This window comes from Schistocerca cancellata, chromosome 2 (assembly GCF_023864275.1).
Source record: "Schistocerca cancellata isolate TAMUIC-IGC-003103 chromosome 2, iqSchCanc2.1, whole genome shotgun sequence".
Taxonomy (NCBI): domain Eukaryota; kingdom Metazoa; phylum Arthropoda; class Insecta; order Orthoptera; family Acrididae; genus Schistocerca; species Schistocerca cancellata.
This window is the reverse complement of record NC_064627.1, coordinates 295,427,901-295,445,693: the sequence shown is the minus strand read 5'-3', so window position 1 is coordinate 295,445,693 and position 17,793 is coordinate 295,427,901. Positions and strand designations below refer to the sequence as shown.

The 17,793-nt window shown below is 36.6% G+C and overlaps 1 protein-coding gene across 1 annotated transcript in view; it reads left to right on the top strand.

Moving 5' to 3' along the window:
• Positions 1 to 17,173, top strand: part of LOC126161662 (uncharacterized) — a 251,167-nt gene extending 233,994 nt beyond the window's left edge. Inside the window, exon 11 of the mRNA XM_049917657.1 lies at positions 16,573 to 17,173. Within this exon, the coding sequence (XP_049773614.1) occupies positions 16,573 to 16,805 (233 nt within the window). The 3' untranslated portion in view covers positions 16,806 to 17,173. The remainder of the gene's footprint in view (positions 1 to 16,572) is intronic.
• Positions 17,174 to 17,793: the final 620 nt, after the last annotated feature.

Below are 17,793 nucleotides of genomic sequence, written 5' to 3'. Positions count from 1 at the left end.
GTCATTCCAGACTGGGGCAACTGACTGATGTCTATTGCTTGGGCTTAGACTGTCCTGAAAATAGTGTATATCCTATCCATAATCCTTCCTACACCTCATGAAGTGGTATTCTGCCACCCATCCAGCCTACAAAGTATTTCAGGTCATACCTAAGCCACTCCCACTCCCAGCCCCTTGCCACATTGTTCACATCCCTTGTATCATTGAATTACTTAGTTGTTTGAAGTTCCTCAGGAGCACACACAGAATGGCAGTCTCATAATCTGAAATTACTTTTAATGGGAGTTATTCAGTCTAATGATGAATTCAATGCCCTTGTGTTAAATTTTAAACAATTTCACATTTATTAATATTAGACATTTTCATTCAAATGATGACCAGTCTCTATGAATTAAAAGTTCTTTAAGTGTTATTCCTCTGGCAAATATGCTGCAGATTATTTTTTCTCCCCAATTCTGCTCAATACCTCAAACGTGCATGATCTACCCACTTAATTTCCAGCCTTCTTCTGTAGCAACACATTTCTGAAACATATATTTTCTTCTTGTCTGAACTGCTTATCATCCATATTTCACTTCTGTACAAGGCTAGATTTCAGGCAAATACCTCCAGAAAAGATTTCCTAACATTTAAATTTACACTCAATGGTAACAAGTTTCTGTTCTTCAGAAATGCTTTTTTTGCCATTGTCTGTCTACATTTTATATTCTCTCTACTTTGGCCATCATCAATTATTTTACTGCCCATACACCAGTTCTCATCTACTTCTTTTAGTTCTCACTTTCTAATCTAATTCCCTCAGCATCACATTATTTACTTAGACTAGATTCCTTTAGCCTTGTTTTGTTTTTGTTAATGTTCATCTTATAGCCTCCATTCAAGACACTGTCCATTCCATTCACATGCACTTCTAAGTCATTTGCTGTCTCTGACAGAATAACAATGTCATCAGCAAATGCAAAGTTTTAATTTCTTCTCCCTGAACTTTAATTTCCTTTCCAAATTTCTCCTTGCTTCCCTTCATAGATTGCTCAATGTACAGACTGAATAACATTGGGGACAGGCTACAACACTGTCCCACTCCCTTCTCAACCACTGCTTCCCTTTCACATCCTTTGACTCTCATAACTGCCATCTGCTTCTAAATAGCCTTTTCTCCCTGTATTTTAAACCTGCTGGCTTCAGAAATTTGAAGAGTGTATTCCAGCCAACATTGTCAAAAGCTTTTTGCAATTTACAAATGCTACAAGTGTAGGTTTCTCTTTCCTTACTGTATAATCTGAGATCAGTCATAGTACCAGTACTGCCTCATGTGTTCCAACATTTCTCCAAAACTAAAACAAATGTTCCATAAGGTTGACTTCCAAGAATTTTTCTGTTCTTATGTAAATAATTCATGTCAGTATTTTGCAACCTGACCTATTAAACTGATAGTTCTGTATTATTAACACCTGTCAGCACCTGCTTTCTTTGGAATTGGAATTATTAATTCTTTGTCTTTCCCTTGTCACATATACCTTGCACACCGGGTGAAATAGTTCTGTCATGGCTGGCTCTCGCCAAGATACCAGCAGTAAGGGAACACTGTCAACTTGAGGGATTTGCTGCAGTTTAGGTCTTTCACTGCTCTGTCAAATTCTTCCCACAGTATCATGTCTCCCATCTCATCTTCAACTACTTCCTCTTCCATTTCTGTAATATTGCCTTCAAGTTCTTTTCCCTTGTATAGCTCCTCTATACATTCAGTCTGTCTTTCAGCTTTCCCTTATTTGCTTAGTACTGGTTTTTCTAAGTTCTTGGTCATCATTTTTTTGTTTTCCATCATTACTTAGTTGCTGCAGAATTTATGGAGATGTGTTCTGTCTATGCCACTAAATGAAAGGCAGTTTGCATTTTGCCATACGTGTTTTGCTTCTTTTACTTGTGAAGCATCCTCAGTGGCCTGTAATACATATTTCTTTTTAGATATATGATAAATGTATTATGTGGTAGTTACAGTATGTTACTATGCTACATTCTGTCATGTTCTTCTCATGTTTTTTAGATTAGAAACTTTTGTAGCACAAATATAGTGATGTTAAAATTATTGTTTGTTGTTACTTATGATTTCCAGTGTTGTTAGTCCATATGTGTGGTACTAGAGATGTGTTCATTCAGTCCTCTTGCTCCAGCTGGCTGATTTCCAATGTTTTTTCACCCACATTTATTATAACACATCACTTGCACTTTTTCATGAGTTCTTGATATTCATATACCTGCTTCTCTTTTTTCCAAAGCCCCCTTTAATGTTCCTATAGGTGGTATCTATTTTCCCATAGTTATACATACTTTTATAGACTTACATTTGTCCTCTAGCCACTTATTTTAACACTGTAGAAATCTGTTTCTACTGTGTTAAAATAATCCACTGATGACAGTTTTTATACAATTACGCCTACAATGTATTGTGTTCCCATGTGCTATAATGTGCCACAGCACTGAAAGAGCTGTTGAATGTAGTAAATATTAACAACTGTCATCTTAAAGACGACTTTGCTTCTTGTGTGTATAGCTGATGCCAATTCCTTTTATTAGCTCTATAATAATATTACACAAGTCTGTAACCTCGAGGATAACTTCTGTAAACTCCAGATGATGTTCTCATTAACATAATACATAACATATACCTTTTGGCCAATCAGCTTTGTGTACTAGCAGTAAAGATTCTTCATTCTGATTTAAAGGTTCTTCTCATGTTTTGTGAAAAAATATCACGATTTTCATGCCCAAGTTGTATTTCTCTTTGCTAGTACTTAACTATGATTATATTATGGCTCTCTCTTCCAGAAACATTTACATGAGAAGAGTTACAATGGACTCATGAAATATCAGAGATTAAACACACTGTGCTCTGGTCCCTATGAATGCTATTGGCGAAAAGACATACATGTAACCTCTAAAGAGAGATATTCAGATACATGCTATATTACATGTGATGCAACTGAGTGAAAAGTACGGCCTTCACATCAGTCACATCATGTATGATGACCCCCATCTTCTGTCTCTATTAAGTTCAGCAACATACGCATTGTGCATTGTTTCTTCTTATAGAAACATGGAAACCATGAAGTCAGCGTATTATGGTTATTTTCATGCAATTATGGCATTTGGAATTATATTTTGGGGAAATCAGCCACTGGCTAAAAAAGTACTGCGTGTACAAAAAAGAGCCATAAGGATCATGTGTGGAGTCCATCCTAGAGCCACATGCAGGAATCTTTTTAAGAAGCTTGAAATACTTACATCCACTGCGCAATATATATTCTCATTGATGTGCTTCATAAGGAAAGAAAAATCCATCTTTAAGCTGAATAGTGCATATCACAGTCACAATACTAGAAGGAAACATGATATCCACTATGAACAGCCAAATCTAAGTATGGTGCAGAAAGGAGTCCATTTCAGTGGCTATAAGATTTTTAATGCCCTCCCTTCACGAATTAAGTTTTTGGTAGATGATGATCTCCTGTTTAAAAAAACCTTAAGGCAGTTCCTATTGCAAGGATCATTTTATACATTAGAAGAGTTCCTGAACTACAGTGTTTAACATTTCTTGTATTGTAAATTGCAAATGTATGCCCAAATTTGTATTTGTAATACCGAATATTTTTATTGTAAACATATATTTTGCAATATTTATTTCTCTGTAACACTTATTATTTTGTAATCTTTATCTATCTCTAAAATGTATGTTTGTAGTGGGACCTAAGTTACTGTTTACTGTTTTTGTTTTATGTAGTACTATAAATTCTGGCCAAAAGCTTGTAAAATTGACACGTTCCATATCCTGTGATAGTGTCACAACATGGATCACCGGAACAAGAGATAAATAAATAAATAATACTAATTATTCATATTCTGCATTTTATACATTTAATAGATTTTTCACATAGGATTGACACATAAGAAAAAGGGAGAGAATTCAGTCATAGAGAATTTATTTTCCTCTTCATTCTTAAATGTGTGCCATAATTTATCTTGTTCCTATTTCCTGTCTGTCTTCTGAGGTGACAGTTTTTTTACAAAAATTCCTGAATTTGAAGTTTTCTAAAATTTTTAACCATGTCTGCCTGCTAGCATTCTATAGTTGTTCCTATTTCAATTATTTATAAATAATGCTCTTCCAGTGTTCCAGTTATTAAACATTCCTGTTTGTACAAGTTACACAGAGATGTCTTGTGGAATGCAACATAAGTTGTCAAAGTGAAAACAATATTCTTGTTGACAGGGCAGCCATAAATAAGCATCAAATCATGTGGAATTTGATGAAATCTTGGGTTTCTAATAATCAAGACCGAACTATTAGTACCGACAAGGATAAATTTTTGGAAGGATAACGAAATGTGTTATAATGGACATCTATCAAAGGAAGAGGTGTGTCACCTATAAACCTACATGTCATAGTAAAGAGCAAATAAAGGGCAGATAGGCTTCTGAGACCATAGGATTTAATACTGAGACAGGTTACTGAATATTTATTTGAGTGCTGCAAACATTAAATCAAATATTTGCTGTCGCAGTTCTTGCACTGCCATTACTCATCCAATGAAAAAGGCACTAAAATGAAGCTTAACACTGACTACAAATGAATGAATATTAATTAATAAGAAAGTCAGAAAACTTTCTCACGAGTCTTTAAAGTGAAATTTATTTTCTGGATGCAAAGAAAAAAAGGACAAAAAGTGGAAGGATACCACCTTTTCCCTTTTAAAACAATAAAAATAAAAAACTAATCAAAGTGGTCACATACAGGTAGTGTGCTACCTAATAAAAGAGTACAACATATGAAATTCAAGGGCTTCTGACGTTAGTGAAATGCTACCACATTTTGGACAGTATATGAAGTAGTAACAGAAGAGGGGAAACAGGGAGTCATAGTATGTAACATAAACAACAGTGGGTTATTACTAGAATAGATAACATATGAAAAAAGAGACACAATAAAAATTATATCAAAAGGAAAACAAGAGGATAAAAACAGAAACATTGTGTCAGAACTTAACATTCAATGATAAAAAATTTACAAGAAAAGAGCTTATTTGGGAAAAATTTTTAGAAGCAAAAAATAAAATTCCATCAGAGAAAATAATAGAGTAGACAAAAACAAAAGTAGGTAAAAAGTAATATGTAAATGTGCAGAAAGACTTAAAATAATAACCAAAGACCAGAATGACATAAGTGATTATACAAAACATAGCACCTTATGATGTTGACTTTAAAAAGAGGTTATTACTATTTAAGTGTTGTTTTTACTAGCTACATTAATAGTTTACAATTTAATAGCTACAGAAGTTTAATTTTAGTGTATCTGCAGCTGCAACAATATTAACATATTTGTATGTGAAAGCAAAACCATACTCTATACATACAGATCATAAACCAATAACTTTTGCTTTTAGTACATACAAAGACAGCTGCTCCTCAATTCAGTCCCAACAGCTGGAGCTCATCAGCCAATTCACAACAGGTCTGAGGTACATTAGAGGAGCTGTGAACATAGCAGCCAATATTTACTTATTTATTTTTTTGGCATTGGAGCCATCAAACATACTATGGATTATGAGCAACTCACCAAAGCACACACTACCCATAGCCGATTGCAGGACTATTTGCAAAACAGCTCTACAGGACTGCAAATTTAGCACATATGGTCAGCAGGGGCAAAAGTTCTGATTTGGTGTGATGTGTGTCAAGCCATACCAACCCCCCTTTACCCCTGATGGCCTCCACAAGATGTTGTCTGATAGTGTGCATAAATTGACCCACCCTGCCCCGTGAATATGAGCATAAAATTGATAAATTCATTTGGCCCAGCATTAAAAAAGGATTGCCACAAATGGGCAAGGGAGAAGATATTGTGCCAGCAATGGGACACGGGCACCCGTGTGCAGAAGTAGGTCAGAGAGTTTCCAAACACAACAGACCTATTCTCACACATATATCTAGCCCAGCTAGCACTCAAGCTTATTTCAAGGTGGATATTGAGTTTAGATTCAGTTGAAAATTCAAGATTGAAAAATCAACCTGTTACACAGCTTGTTTCAAGGTGGGTATTGAGTTTAGGTTCAGTTGAAAATTCAAGATTGAAAAATCAACCTGTTACACAGTTTACATAAAGCTGTAAAAATTTAGCTTGAATTAAAATAATTTTCCCAAGCTTGAAATAAACTGTAATTTCCCTGGAAGGCTGTACAGCAGATGCGCGCGCAGCATAGCTTCCATAGACGTCCACGGGAAGCGCCACAAGCGTTTATAAGCCGTGACGTAAGGGTGTTGTCGTGTGTGACGTCATGACAGCGCGGAGTTTGGTTTGAGTGTGGCTGTCTCCAGTTCTGTTTTATCTTATTTTATTTACTTTTCTGAGCCTTGCTATGTTTACGGCCATTTTACCTTTGTGACGCGCGTTAATGGTTGTGGTTTGTTGACAAGTTTGTTTTATACTAGAAAACAGTTCGGTACGTTAATATTACAAATGTTAAATATTACGTAACGTAATTAATTAGGTTCAATAAATTCAGATTAATATTTATATAGCTTAAAACAAGCTGTAAATACCAGGCTGTATTCCACGTGTGTAGATACAGCTGGAGCCAAGCTTGATAAGTCAAGCTTGAAATATAGCTTGAACTCTGCCAACTTTGATGTTTGTTTCAAGCTTGAATCCAGCTAACAGGCCTGAATATTCCAGCTTTGATCAAGCTTATACACTTGAACTTTACAGCTGGAAACAAGTTTGAAACCGGCTTACCATGCTATGTGGGAGATATCTATGACCACTGCCCCTCTCTGAAAGATATCACTGCTTACTGACTGACATTGACAGGTATGCTCAGTGAGATGAAGCAGCACCAGTTGCAGACACAACAGCAGAAATGGTAGACAAAGGCTTGTCATCAGCACAAATACCGTGGTTCGGGTACCTGTCACATGTCACCATGGATCAAGGACAGCTATTTGACTCAGCCTGTTCCATGAGCTATACAATCTGTGTGGATTTTGGTATCATTGAACCACTAGTTACCATGCATTGAGTAATGGGATTGTGGAGTGGTGGCGCAGAACATTAAAGGCTGCACTCGTGTACCATAAAAACAGATGGACCTCCACACTGCCTATGATTTTGTGGAGCCTATGAACTGCATGTGGAGATGCTCCACAGTGGAGATGTTGTAGGGAGAGGCTTTACGTTTACCAACAGAGTAGTTTTTTTTTTTTCATGGCCTGGACTGGAAGCTACAAATTTACCATATTTGCTTCGACAAATGTAGAGCCAAATTGCAAAGTTACAACCCTTCCAGCATCATGGCATTGAGATAATGATATTTTCATCCACAAAGAATTGCAAACATGCTCACATGTAATTCTGTGGGCAGGTGTGCATGCCCCCTTCGCAATCAACACACACTGGGCCACACAAAGTGTCACAATGAGATGAGCCTACATTGTGCATGAAATGTGACAGTAAGTAGAGGCAGTATCATTCAAATGAGGGAAACTGGCTTGTATCCTCGCATCAGACGATGAGATAGACACAGGATCAGACATAGCCGGCACCTGCTTCATCAGTACAGGGAGCATCAGTACAGGGTGCAGAAGATAAACAAGCAGGGGAAACACAGCTAATGCCACTCCAGACAAGACAAGAGGTGACACCGAAGACTCCAGCAAATCACGCCAGGGCAGGTCAATGAGAGCATTTCAAATACCTACACATTCTGGGGACTCCACTTGACAGCAGGGGGGCTGTGTTGAAATTGTCACTAGAAAAGATTTGTGTAAGCTGTGGTACAGGGACCATTTTGATGTTATGTTTGCTCTTTGCAATTTTTGATTATCCTTTGTTTATTACTACTGACAGTTATAATTTATTTTCAAGGGAAAAAGTCATTGTAGAGTAGTAGTGTGACAGCTTAATTGCCACTTAAACAACATGCAAGAGAGCTACAAAATAAAATGTGTCTCTGAAGTCACTCTCACTTAAAGAGGGGGAAGGTCAGAATGTCTTACTTGAAAAGGACATACCTGCCACAGATATCTTGGCAAGATGGCGGCGGTGGTGGAAAGTGAGTTTGTGAGTTCCGAAAATAAATGCTCGGTAAACGAAGAAAAGTGTTCGTCTTGCAATAATTTCGGTTTGTATTGTGATCAGCTATGTGTGGCGTGCTATATTGTCGCAAAAGTAGTAGAAAGAAGCACTTAGAGCAGAAAAATGTGATAGAAAAATTGCGCGTGCGACTAGCTCGTCAATTCGTGAAGTTCCGCCGATCTAGAAGGTATGCCATTGTCAGAAGCGTGCTGAAAAAAGTATAATGTGCGTGAATTGCAGAACTGTGTACCATTTTAACTGCGTAAACATCAATCCCAATTTAAAGACATGGCTTTGTTCGCAATGTATCAATGCAAATCTTGCTCTCAGTATACACAAAAGAGACAGTAAAGACGACGTAATTGCAGTGCTTTTAAGTGAAATGTGCGCTTTACATACCAGATGTGAGGAACTAGAGAAGAAAAACAGCCAATATAAGAAACTCTAAAACTCGACCTCCAGACCACTTAAGTTGTACTGACTGTGAGAACTTACATTCAGATGCAAACACCGCAGCTGTAGAAAAATCTGAAGTGAACAATTTAGCACAAGAAAAGTGTAAGAAGTCGCAGATGTTTGGTAAAAGTGAAGAAATAGTTATTTACTCTGGCAGTCATGAACGAAATCTCTTAGAAATATTTCGTTATGAACTCAATGTGAAAGCATGTGGCTTTGTTAAACCTGGGGCACCCATGAAGGAAGTTATCAAAAGTATCGATCAGGAATATTTAGAAACCAAAACAAAAGTATTGTGTTGATTGGGGGAGCCAATGATGTTTATAGAAATGAAGTAGCATCCCCAGATAGCACAGTAAGCCGGTTTCAAACTTGCTTCCAGCTGTAAAGTTCAAGTATATAAGCTTGATCAAAGCTGGAATATTCAAGCCTGTTAGCTGGATTCTAGCTTGAAATAAACATCAAAGTTGGCAGAGTTCAAGCTATATTTCAAGCTTGACTTATCAAGCTTGGCTCCAGCTGTATCTACACACGTGGAATACAGCCTGGTATTTACAGCTTGTTTTAAGCTATATAAATATTAATCTGAATTTATTGACCCTAATTAATTACGTTACGTAATATTTAACATTTGTAACATTAACGTACCAAACTGTTTTCTAGTATAAAACAAACTTGTCAACGAACCACAACCATTAACGCGCGTCACAAAGGTAAAATGGCCGTAAACGTAACTTTACGTTACGTAATATTTAACATTTGTAACATTAACGTACCGAACTGTTTTCTAGTATAAAACAAACTTGTCAACAAACCACAACCATTAACGCGCGTCACAAAGGTAAAATGGCCGTAAACATAGCAAGGCTCAGAAAAGTAAATAAAATAAGATAAAACAGAACTGGAGACAGCCACACTCAAACCAAACTCCGCGCCGTCATGACGTCACACACAACACCCTTACGTCACGGCTTATAAACGCTTGTGGCGCTTCCCGTGGACGTCTATGGAAGCTATGCTGCGCGCGCATCTGCTGTACAGCCTTCCAGGGAAATTACAGTTTATTTCAAGCTTGGGAAAATTATTTTAATTCAAGCTAAATTTTTACAGCTTGATGTAAACTGTGTAACAGGTTGATTTTTCAATCTTGAATTTTCAACTGAACCTAAACTCAATACCCACCTTGAAACAAGCTGTGGAAGAGGTTAATTTTTCAATCTTGAATTTTCAACTGAACGTAAACTCAATATCCACCTTGAAATAAGCTTGAGTGCTAGCTGGGTCTGCTATCGGTAACCTGAAGCAAGTTTTACATTCTGCAAGAGAGAGCATTGTGATTGTAACTGGAATACCTCACAGACACGATCTGATGACTACTTCCTGCGTAAATTTCGAAATTAAAAGGGCAAACAGGCAGTTCCACAAGATCTGCAAAATGTACCCAAATGCACATTTTCTTAGTGTGGACTTTCTTCAAAGGTGCAAACTACAGAGAACATGGAATGCATCTGAACAGAAGTTGCAAGATAACAGTCTTCACAATACAGCCATCCCAATGATGTATCCAAAAACAGTCGAGCAGTTATCAGTATCAATTGATTACCTCTTCAAAAGCAATGGTACTGTAAATACAACTCCTGCTAACATGCCAACAGAGAGAACAGCGACAGAAGCAGTAGGTCTACCTGAAAAGATGAAGTCAACAAAAGCTACATTAACAGGAGCATCAGTCCCAGCGATGGCAGAATCATCCAGGCAGCCAATAGTATCACCAGCAACCACAAATGAGAAGACAACTACAACAGATAGAATGGTGTCAATGATTTTTTATGTGCAGGCCTGAAGAAGAAAAAGCCAATACCCTAAACAGTGTCAAATGTTTACTACCACATGACTTTAGGCAGACTCCTCTGGAATCTCAGTCATGAAATACCAGCACTGACAAAATAAAGTAGGTAGGGTTATCAATTTTTCATCAAAATGTGAGAAGCCTCCCTAACAAAATAGACCAATTGCTTATCAACATTAATGAGAAAGACTGTATAAATAATGCCCAGATATTGTGCTTCACTTAGCACAATGTTACTAGCAACTGCATCATGCCCTTTTTATCAAGTTACAACTTAGCAACCCAATACTGTAGAGTAAATAAAGAAATGGGGGGAGTGGCAATATATGTTAAGGAAAATTTTGATTAGAAAGTAATTGACATTACAAAATACTGTATGGACCAACATTTTGAAGCATGTGCTACTGAAATAAAAATTCATTAATAGTCCTGGCTGTTTACAGGGCACCATCAGGAAATATAAAAATGTTTTTTAGTCTCACGGACCAGGTATTGTCAGTTTCCTATCCAAAAACAAAGGATATTGTAGCCTTAGGTGATTTTAATGTAGACTGTCTGACTGATAATAACAATAGAAGTAACTTCTAGAATGTGATGTCCACTTATAATCTGAATTCAGTAATCAATTTTCCCACTAGAATCACACCAGATTCCCAAACTATGATAGATCATGTATTTTTAAATGAACTAGATACCTGAACATTAATGTAAACCAGGTTATAAATGGTCTCACAGACCATGATGGTCAATTAATCACTATTTACAGCGTTAACAATATTGTTAAACTATCTCCCCAGTGGAAATGTATAAGAATAATGAACAAAGAGGCAAAAGAATCCTTCAACTGTAAGTTGCAGCTAATGGACTGGTCCTTTATTTATAACAGTGATAATGCTAATGACAAATTTAACTATTTTATAAATGATTTTTCTGCCCTTTTCGAAGAATCTTTTCCAAAGAAATGAATCAAATATATTAATCCAAATTCCGTAAGTAGGCCTTGGATCACAGAAGGTATTAAACAGTCATGCAGGACTAAGAGAGAAATTTATGCGAAAATCAGAATAGCTAATGATACACAAAAATGGAATCATTATAGATTGTACTGCAAAATTTTGAAGAAAGTAATACACAATTCAAAAGCCCTTTTGGATAAGGAGAAAATAGATAAATCTAATAATAAAATGAAAACAATTTGGAACATTTTAAAAAAGTGAGACAAAGACAAAAACAAGTGACACAGATGACCTAAAAATGAGGCATGGGGGTAACTTAATAGAAAATCAGAAAAGTGTGCCTGAAATTTTTACCAAACATTTCCTGTCAGTAACCCAACAAATTGGCTGTAGGCCGTCTGTTGAGGAAGCTATGACTTTGTCAGGATGCATACTCCAACATAATACCAGAAATGTACATTAATCCTATCACTGTAGAGGAAATTCAAACAGTCATCTGGTCATTAAAGTGTAAGAACTCTGCAGGAGTAGATAATGTATCCAATAATTTATTGAAATTTGCATGTATATGGATTAGTGATATTCTGTGCCATATGATGCATCATTTCAATAAGGCATTTTTCCTGAAAGACTCAAGTGTTCCATTGTGAAGCCCCTACACAAGAAGGGTGATAGAGCTGAGCTCACTAACTACCGCCCTATTTCACTGTTAACAGCCTTCTCTAAAATTCTAGAAAAATTAATGCACAATAAAATTACTGAACACCTCATAATGAACAGACTTATCAACAAGAGCCAGTTTGGCTTTCAGAGGGGCTGTTCAACTGAGGATGCAGTGTATGCACTTACAAATGAAGTACTTGAATGTCTAAATGAAAAAAAATGATAAGAATTGGTGTTTCTGTGACTTATCAAAGGCATTTGATTGTGTAGATCACCACATTCTCAGGTAGAAAGCCAAATTACTTGAAATAAGGGGTGTCTCAGGTAACTGGCTGCAATCTTATCTTCAGGAAAGAAAACAGAAAGTTGAGTCAATGGATACCTCCGCTCAGTCTGAATGGACTTCTATTAGTTGTGGTGTGCCTCAAGGCTCAATTCTGGGGTCACTGTTGTTTCTGATGTTTATAAATGATTTACCATTGTGTGCAAGCCTGCCTTGCAAATTTACTCTTTTTGATGACGATACCACCATCTTCATGAGTGGAAAATCAGATTTTAATTTCGAGGAGCCAGTTAAAAACATACTCTCTGAAGTGATTAACTGGTTCAGTGTTAATGGTGTCTCTCAAAACTCAAATAAGACAAATTTTATCCAGTTCCATACAATAACAAAAAAAGTGAGAGAAATAAATGTAAAATGTGGAAATCAGCGAATAGAAAGAATGGATGTGTTTAAATTTCTCGGAGTACATATCGATAGCAAAATGAAATGGTCCTTCCATATACAACAGACCCTAAAAAATTGAGCTCGGCTATGTATGCTATCAGAATGATGTCTTCCATTGGAGATTTAACGACTATTAAGTCCACATACTATGGGTATTTTCACTCCATTGTGTGTTACAGAATTATCTTCTGGGGAAATTTAGCTTTGGCAAAGAAAATTTTTGTGGCCCAGAAAAGGGCTATTAGAATTATGTGCAGAGTAGCACCTAGGACATCATGCCGTAACCTTTTGAAAAAGCCGCAAATAATGACCACTGCATCCCAGTACATGTATTCGCTGATGTGTTTTGTAATTAAGAACCCTGCACAATTTCCTTCAAATAGGAACTATCGCAAATATAATACAAGAGGGAAAGAAAGTCTTCATTGTGAACTTAAGAACCTGACAGTTGTTCTCCCTGACCTGTTTGAGAGAAAATGAATCTCTTTTTAAAAGAAAAACTAAAGGAATATTTGTTAAATATGTCTGTTTATACATTAGAAGCGTTTTATGATGCAAAAAGGGAAATAGCATTTAGATAGAATACTCCATCTTGTTAACAAAGAAATGTGCTTCCAATTTTTCTCCAAATTAAAACATGAAATTTTGTATTTACACTCAAAGAAATATGCTGTTATATGTACAATATCTGTTTTTCCTCTAAACTTTGTGTTAACTATATGCAGTTATGTAGAACATTTTTTATAAATTTAATGAAGACTGTTTTGTAACTTTTTGTATGTTTGTTGTTTTGTATGTTTGACTCGATCCCCATCTCATGTGAGGTGCTCACAATACGAGACCTACAGAACATGAAATAAATAAATATTTCTTTTAGGATTACTAGTGTTGCTCTGAGAGTAGGTTTATGACATCATAAAGGCATCAGGGTTGTTCTTATCAGAATCGACAGCAAACCAACGCCGACATTGATATTTCAGGTATACAAGCCGACGTTGCAAGCTTAAGATGAAGAGATAGAGAAAGTACATGAGCAGGATGTTGAAATTTTAATACAGTATGTAAAGGGAGATGAAAATCTAATAGTCATGGAGGACTGGAATGCAGTTGTAGGGAAAGGACTAGAAGAAAATTTTACAGGAGTACATGGGCTTGGGACAAGGAATGAGAGAGGAGAAAGGCTAATTAAGTTTTGTAACAAATTTCAATTAGTAATAGTGAATACTCTGTTCAAGAATCACAAGAGGAGGAAATATACTTGGAAAAGGCCACGTGACACAGAAAAATTTCAGTTAGATTACATCATGGTCAGACGAAATTTCGAAATCAGATACTGGATTTTAAGGCGTACTCAGATCACAATATAGTAGTGAAGAAGAGTAGTCTGAAGTTTAAGACATTAGTCAGGAAGAATCAATATGCAAAGAAGTGGGATATGAAAGTACTAAGGAATGACAAGATACGCTTGAAGTTCTCTAAGGCTTTAGATACAGTAATAAGGAATAGATCAGTAGGCAGTACAGTTGAAGAGGAATGATCTCTAAAAAGGGCCATCACAGCAGTTGGAAAGAAAAACATAGGTACGAAGAAGATAACTGCGAAGAAACCATGGGTAACAAAAGAAATATTTCAGTTGATCAATGGAAGGAGGAAATACAAAAATGTTCTGGCAAACTCAGGAAAACAGAAATACAAGTCGCTGAGGAATGAATAAATAGGGAGTGCAGGGAATCTACGATGAAATGGCTGCATGAAAAATGTGAAGAAATCAAATAAGAAATGATCATCAGAAGGACAGACTGAGCATACAGCAACGTAAAAACAGCCTTTGGTGACATTAAAACAAAGGTTGGTAACATTAAGAGTGCAACAGAAATTCCACTGCTAAATGCAGTGGAGAGAGCAGATAGGTGGAAAGAATACATTGAAAGTGTCTATAAGGGGGAAGATTTGCCTGATGTGATGGAAGAAGAAATAGGAATCGATTTAGAAGAGATAAGGGATGCAGTATTAGAATCAAAATTCAAAAGAGTTTTGGAGGACTTAACATCAAATAAGGCAAAAGGGATAGATAACATTCCATCAGAATTTCTAAAATTATTGGGGGGGGGGGGGGGGGTGGCAACAAAACGACTATTTGCATTGGTGTGTAGAATGTATGTCTGGCAACATACCATCTGACTTTTGGAAAAATATCGTCCACACAATTCTGAAGACTGCAAGACGTGGCAAGTGCAGAATTATCGCACTATTAGCTTAACAGCTCAAGCATCCAAGTTGCTGACAAGAATAATATACAGAAGAATGGAAAAAAAAACTGAGGATGGGCTATATGGTGGCTTTAGAACAGGTAAAGGCAGCAGAGAAGCAATTCTGACATTGCAATTGATAATGGAAGCAAGACTAAAGAAAAATCCAGACATGTTCATAGGATTAGTCATCCTGGAAAAAGCATTTGACAATCTAAAATGGTGCAAGATGTTCGAAATTCTAAGAAAAATAGGGGTAAGCTATAAGGAGAGATGGGTAATAAAAATATGTACAAGAGCTAAGAGGGAATAATAAGAGTGGACGATCGAGAACGAAGTGCTTGGATTAAAAACTATGTAAGACAGGGATGTAGTCTTTCACCTCTACTGTTCAATATGTACATCAAAGAAGCAATGATGGACAAAAAAAAAAACATTCGGTAGTGGAATTATAATTTAAGGTGAAAGGATACCAATGATACGATTTGCTGATGACATTGCTATCCTTAGTGAAATTGAAGAAGAATTACATGATCTGCTGAATCAACTGATCAATCTAATGAGTACAGAATGTGGGTTGAGAGTAAATCAAAGAAAGACAAAAGTAACGAGAAGTACCAGAAATGAGAACAGCGAGAAACATAACACAAAGATTGATGGTAATAAAGTAGATGAAGTTACGAAATTCTGCTACTTCAGCCGTAAAATAACCAAAGATCCACAGAGCAAGGAGGACATTAAAAGCACACTAGCAATGGCAAAAAGGGCATTCCTGGCCAAGAGAAGTCTACTAATATCAAACATAGCCCTTAGCTCGAGGAAGAAATTTCTAGGAATGTACGTCTAGAGCACAACATTGTATGGTAGTTAAACATGGACTGTGGGAAAACCGGAAGAGAAGAGGATTGAAGCATTTGAGATGTAGTGCTACAGACGATTGTTGAAAATTAAGTGGACTGATAAGGTAAGGAATGAGGAAATTTTGCGCAGAATCAGAGAGAAAAGGAATGTTTGGAAAACACTGACAAGGAGAAGGGACAGGATGATCTGTTAATACATCAGGGAATGATTTCCATCATGCTAGAGGCAGCTGAAGGGTGCAAAAACTGTAGAGGAAGACAGAGATTGGGATACATTCAGCAAATGATTGAGGATGTAGGTTGCGAGTGTTACTCTGAGATGAAGAGGTTGGCACAGGAGAGAAATTCGTGGCAGGCCGTATCAAAGCATCCAGAAGACTGATGACCCAAAACAAAGTTCCAGTTACAGTGATGGTCATACCCGTTGCTCTTTTGATTGTACAGCTGCTTCTTTGTATGTTACTCTGATGATTGTTATGTTGTAAGCCACATTCAGAATATAATATTAGTCACAAAGTGTTGTGTCATACAGAGTGAATGCATGCTGTAAGCGAGAGGAAATACTCTGTGATTAATATTTAGTACACTATACTGCAGAAAGAGGGACGAGCTTCTGAACTGGCATGATTTTTGGATATTCAAATGTTGTAGCACAGAAACTTTATTTTTCCTTATTTCTGTTTTCAGGATACTGGTTCTTTCACTGTCATATATCAAATCATGCAGAACTTGGTATGGGTGTAGTACTGAAAGTTGGTGGGCATGATGAGATGGTATCAATTCCATCAGATTTTCCTCAGTGTGGAAACTGGAAGTGGACTTACCATGAAGAAGCTGCTGGATCAAGATCCTATGGAAGTTTACTGGCATTGTTGCTTTGTTTGTCTCTCCTAGAAGTATATTACATAGGCATGGCATGATATTTTCTGTAGTTACTTTATTTCATTCTCAAAAAGACTACCATTACATGCAACTCTATTATTTCAGAAATTATTATATACAATAAATTTAAAAATTCTTGAATTCTGTTTTTTAAATGCTGTAAATATTACTCTAAACTCTGAGGTATTTAAGATGCTCCACTATGTTACAAATTTAGGATGAAAATATGTTCTCTAAATGAAGCATTTTTATCATATGATGTCATGTTGCTAGGCAAAAAATTGCAGTACTCTGAAGGGATCATCTGCTGAACAGAAAATAGATTGTTCTTGTGTCAAGTGATGATAGAAGTAAATGATTAAACCTTTGAACCATTATAACAATATGAGTATTTTATGAAACTACCTTTGAACACAAATAAAATATCAGGATGAGACTGAAGAAATGAAGAAACTGACAACTAAATTGCTTCACCCACACAACCCCCCCCCCCCCCCCCCACACACACTGTTCCATGCCTCTGTCCACCAAAAGTATGCACCATATTTAAGTTGAACTTGATTTGCCATTGAATACACAAAGTGGAATAGACTCTGTGGCATTAAACAAGCTTTTTCTTCTCCCTGACAGGATTCTTACAAAAAAAAGGCAACTTTTACAAAGTATTTTTAGGCAAAAGGTCAATATTGCTCGTAACATGGAATTCATAGAATTGTTGTTTCAGTTACCAGCAATGATCCATAGCTTTAAAAGTGCTGTTGTAACAGCTTTGGCAATATCCATCTGAAGTATTTATTCATGTCAAATGAATTCGCAATTGTGAATAAGGACTACCATCAGCTGTAGAACCGAATAACGATGATGAAAGTTTTTTTTTGTACTGGACTGGGACTCGAACCCAGATTCCGCACTTTTCGCAGTCAGTCATCTTACCATTTGGTTAACTGTGCACGACTCACAGCCACACCCAACCTTCCATATATTGTCAAGCATGGGTCTGGCTGTGAGTCATGCACGGATAGCCAA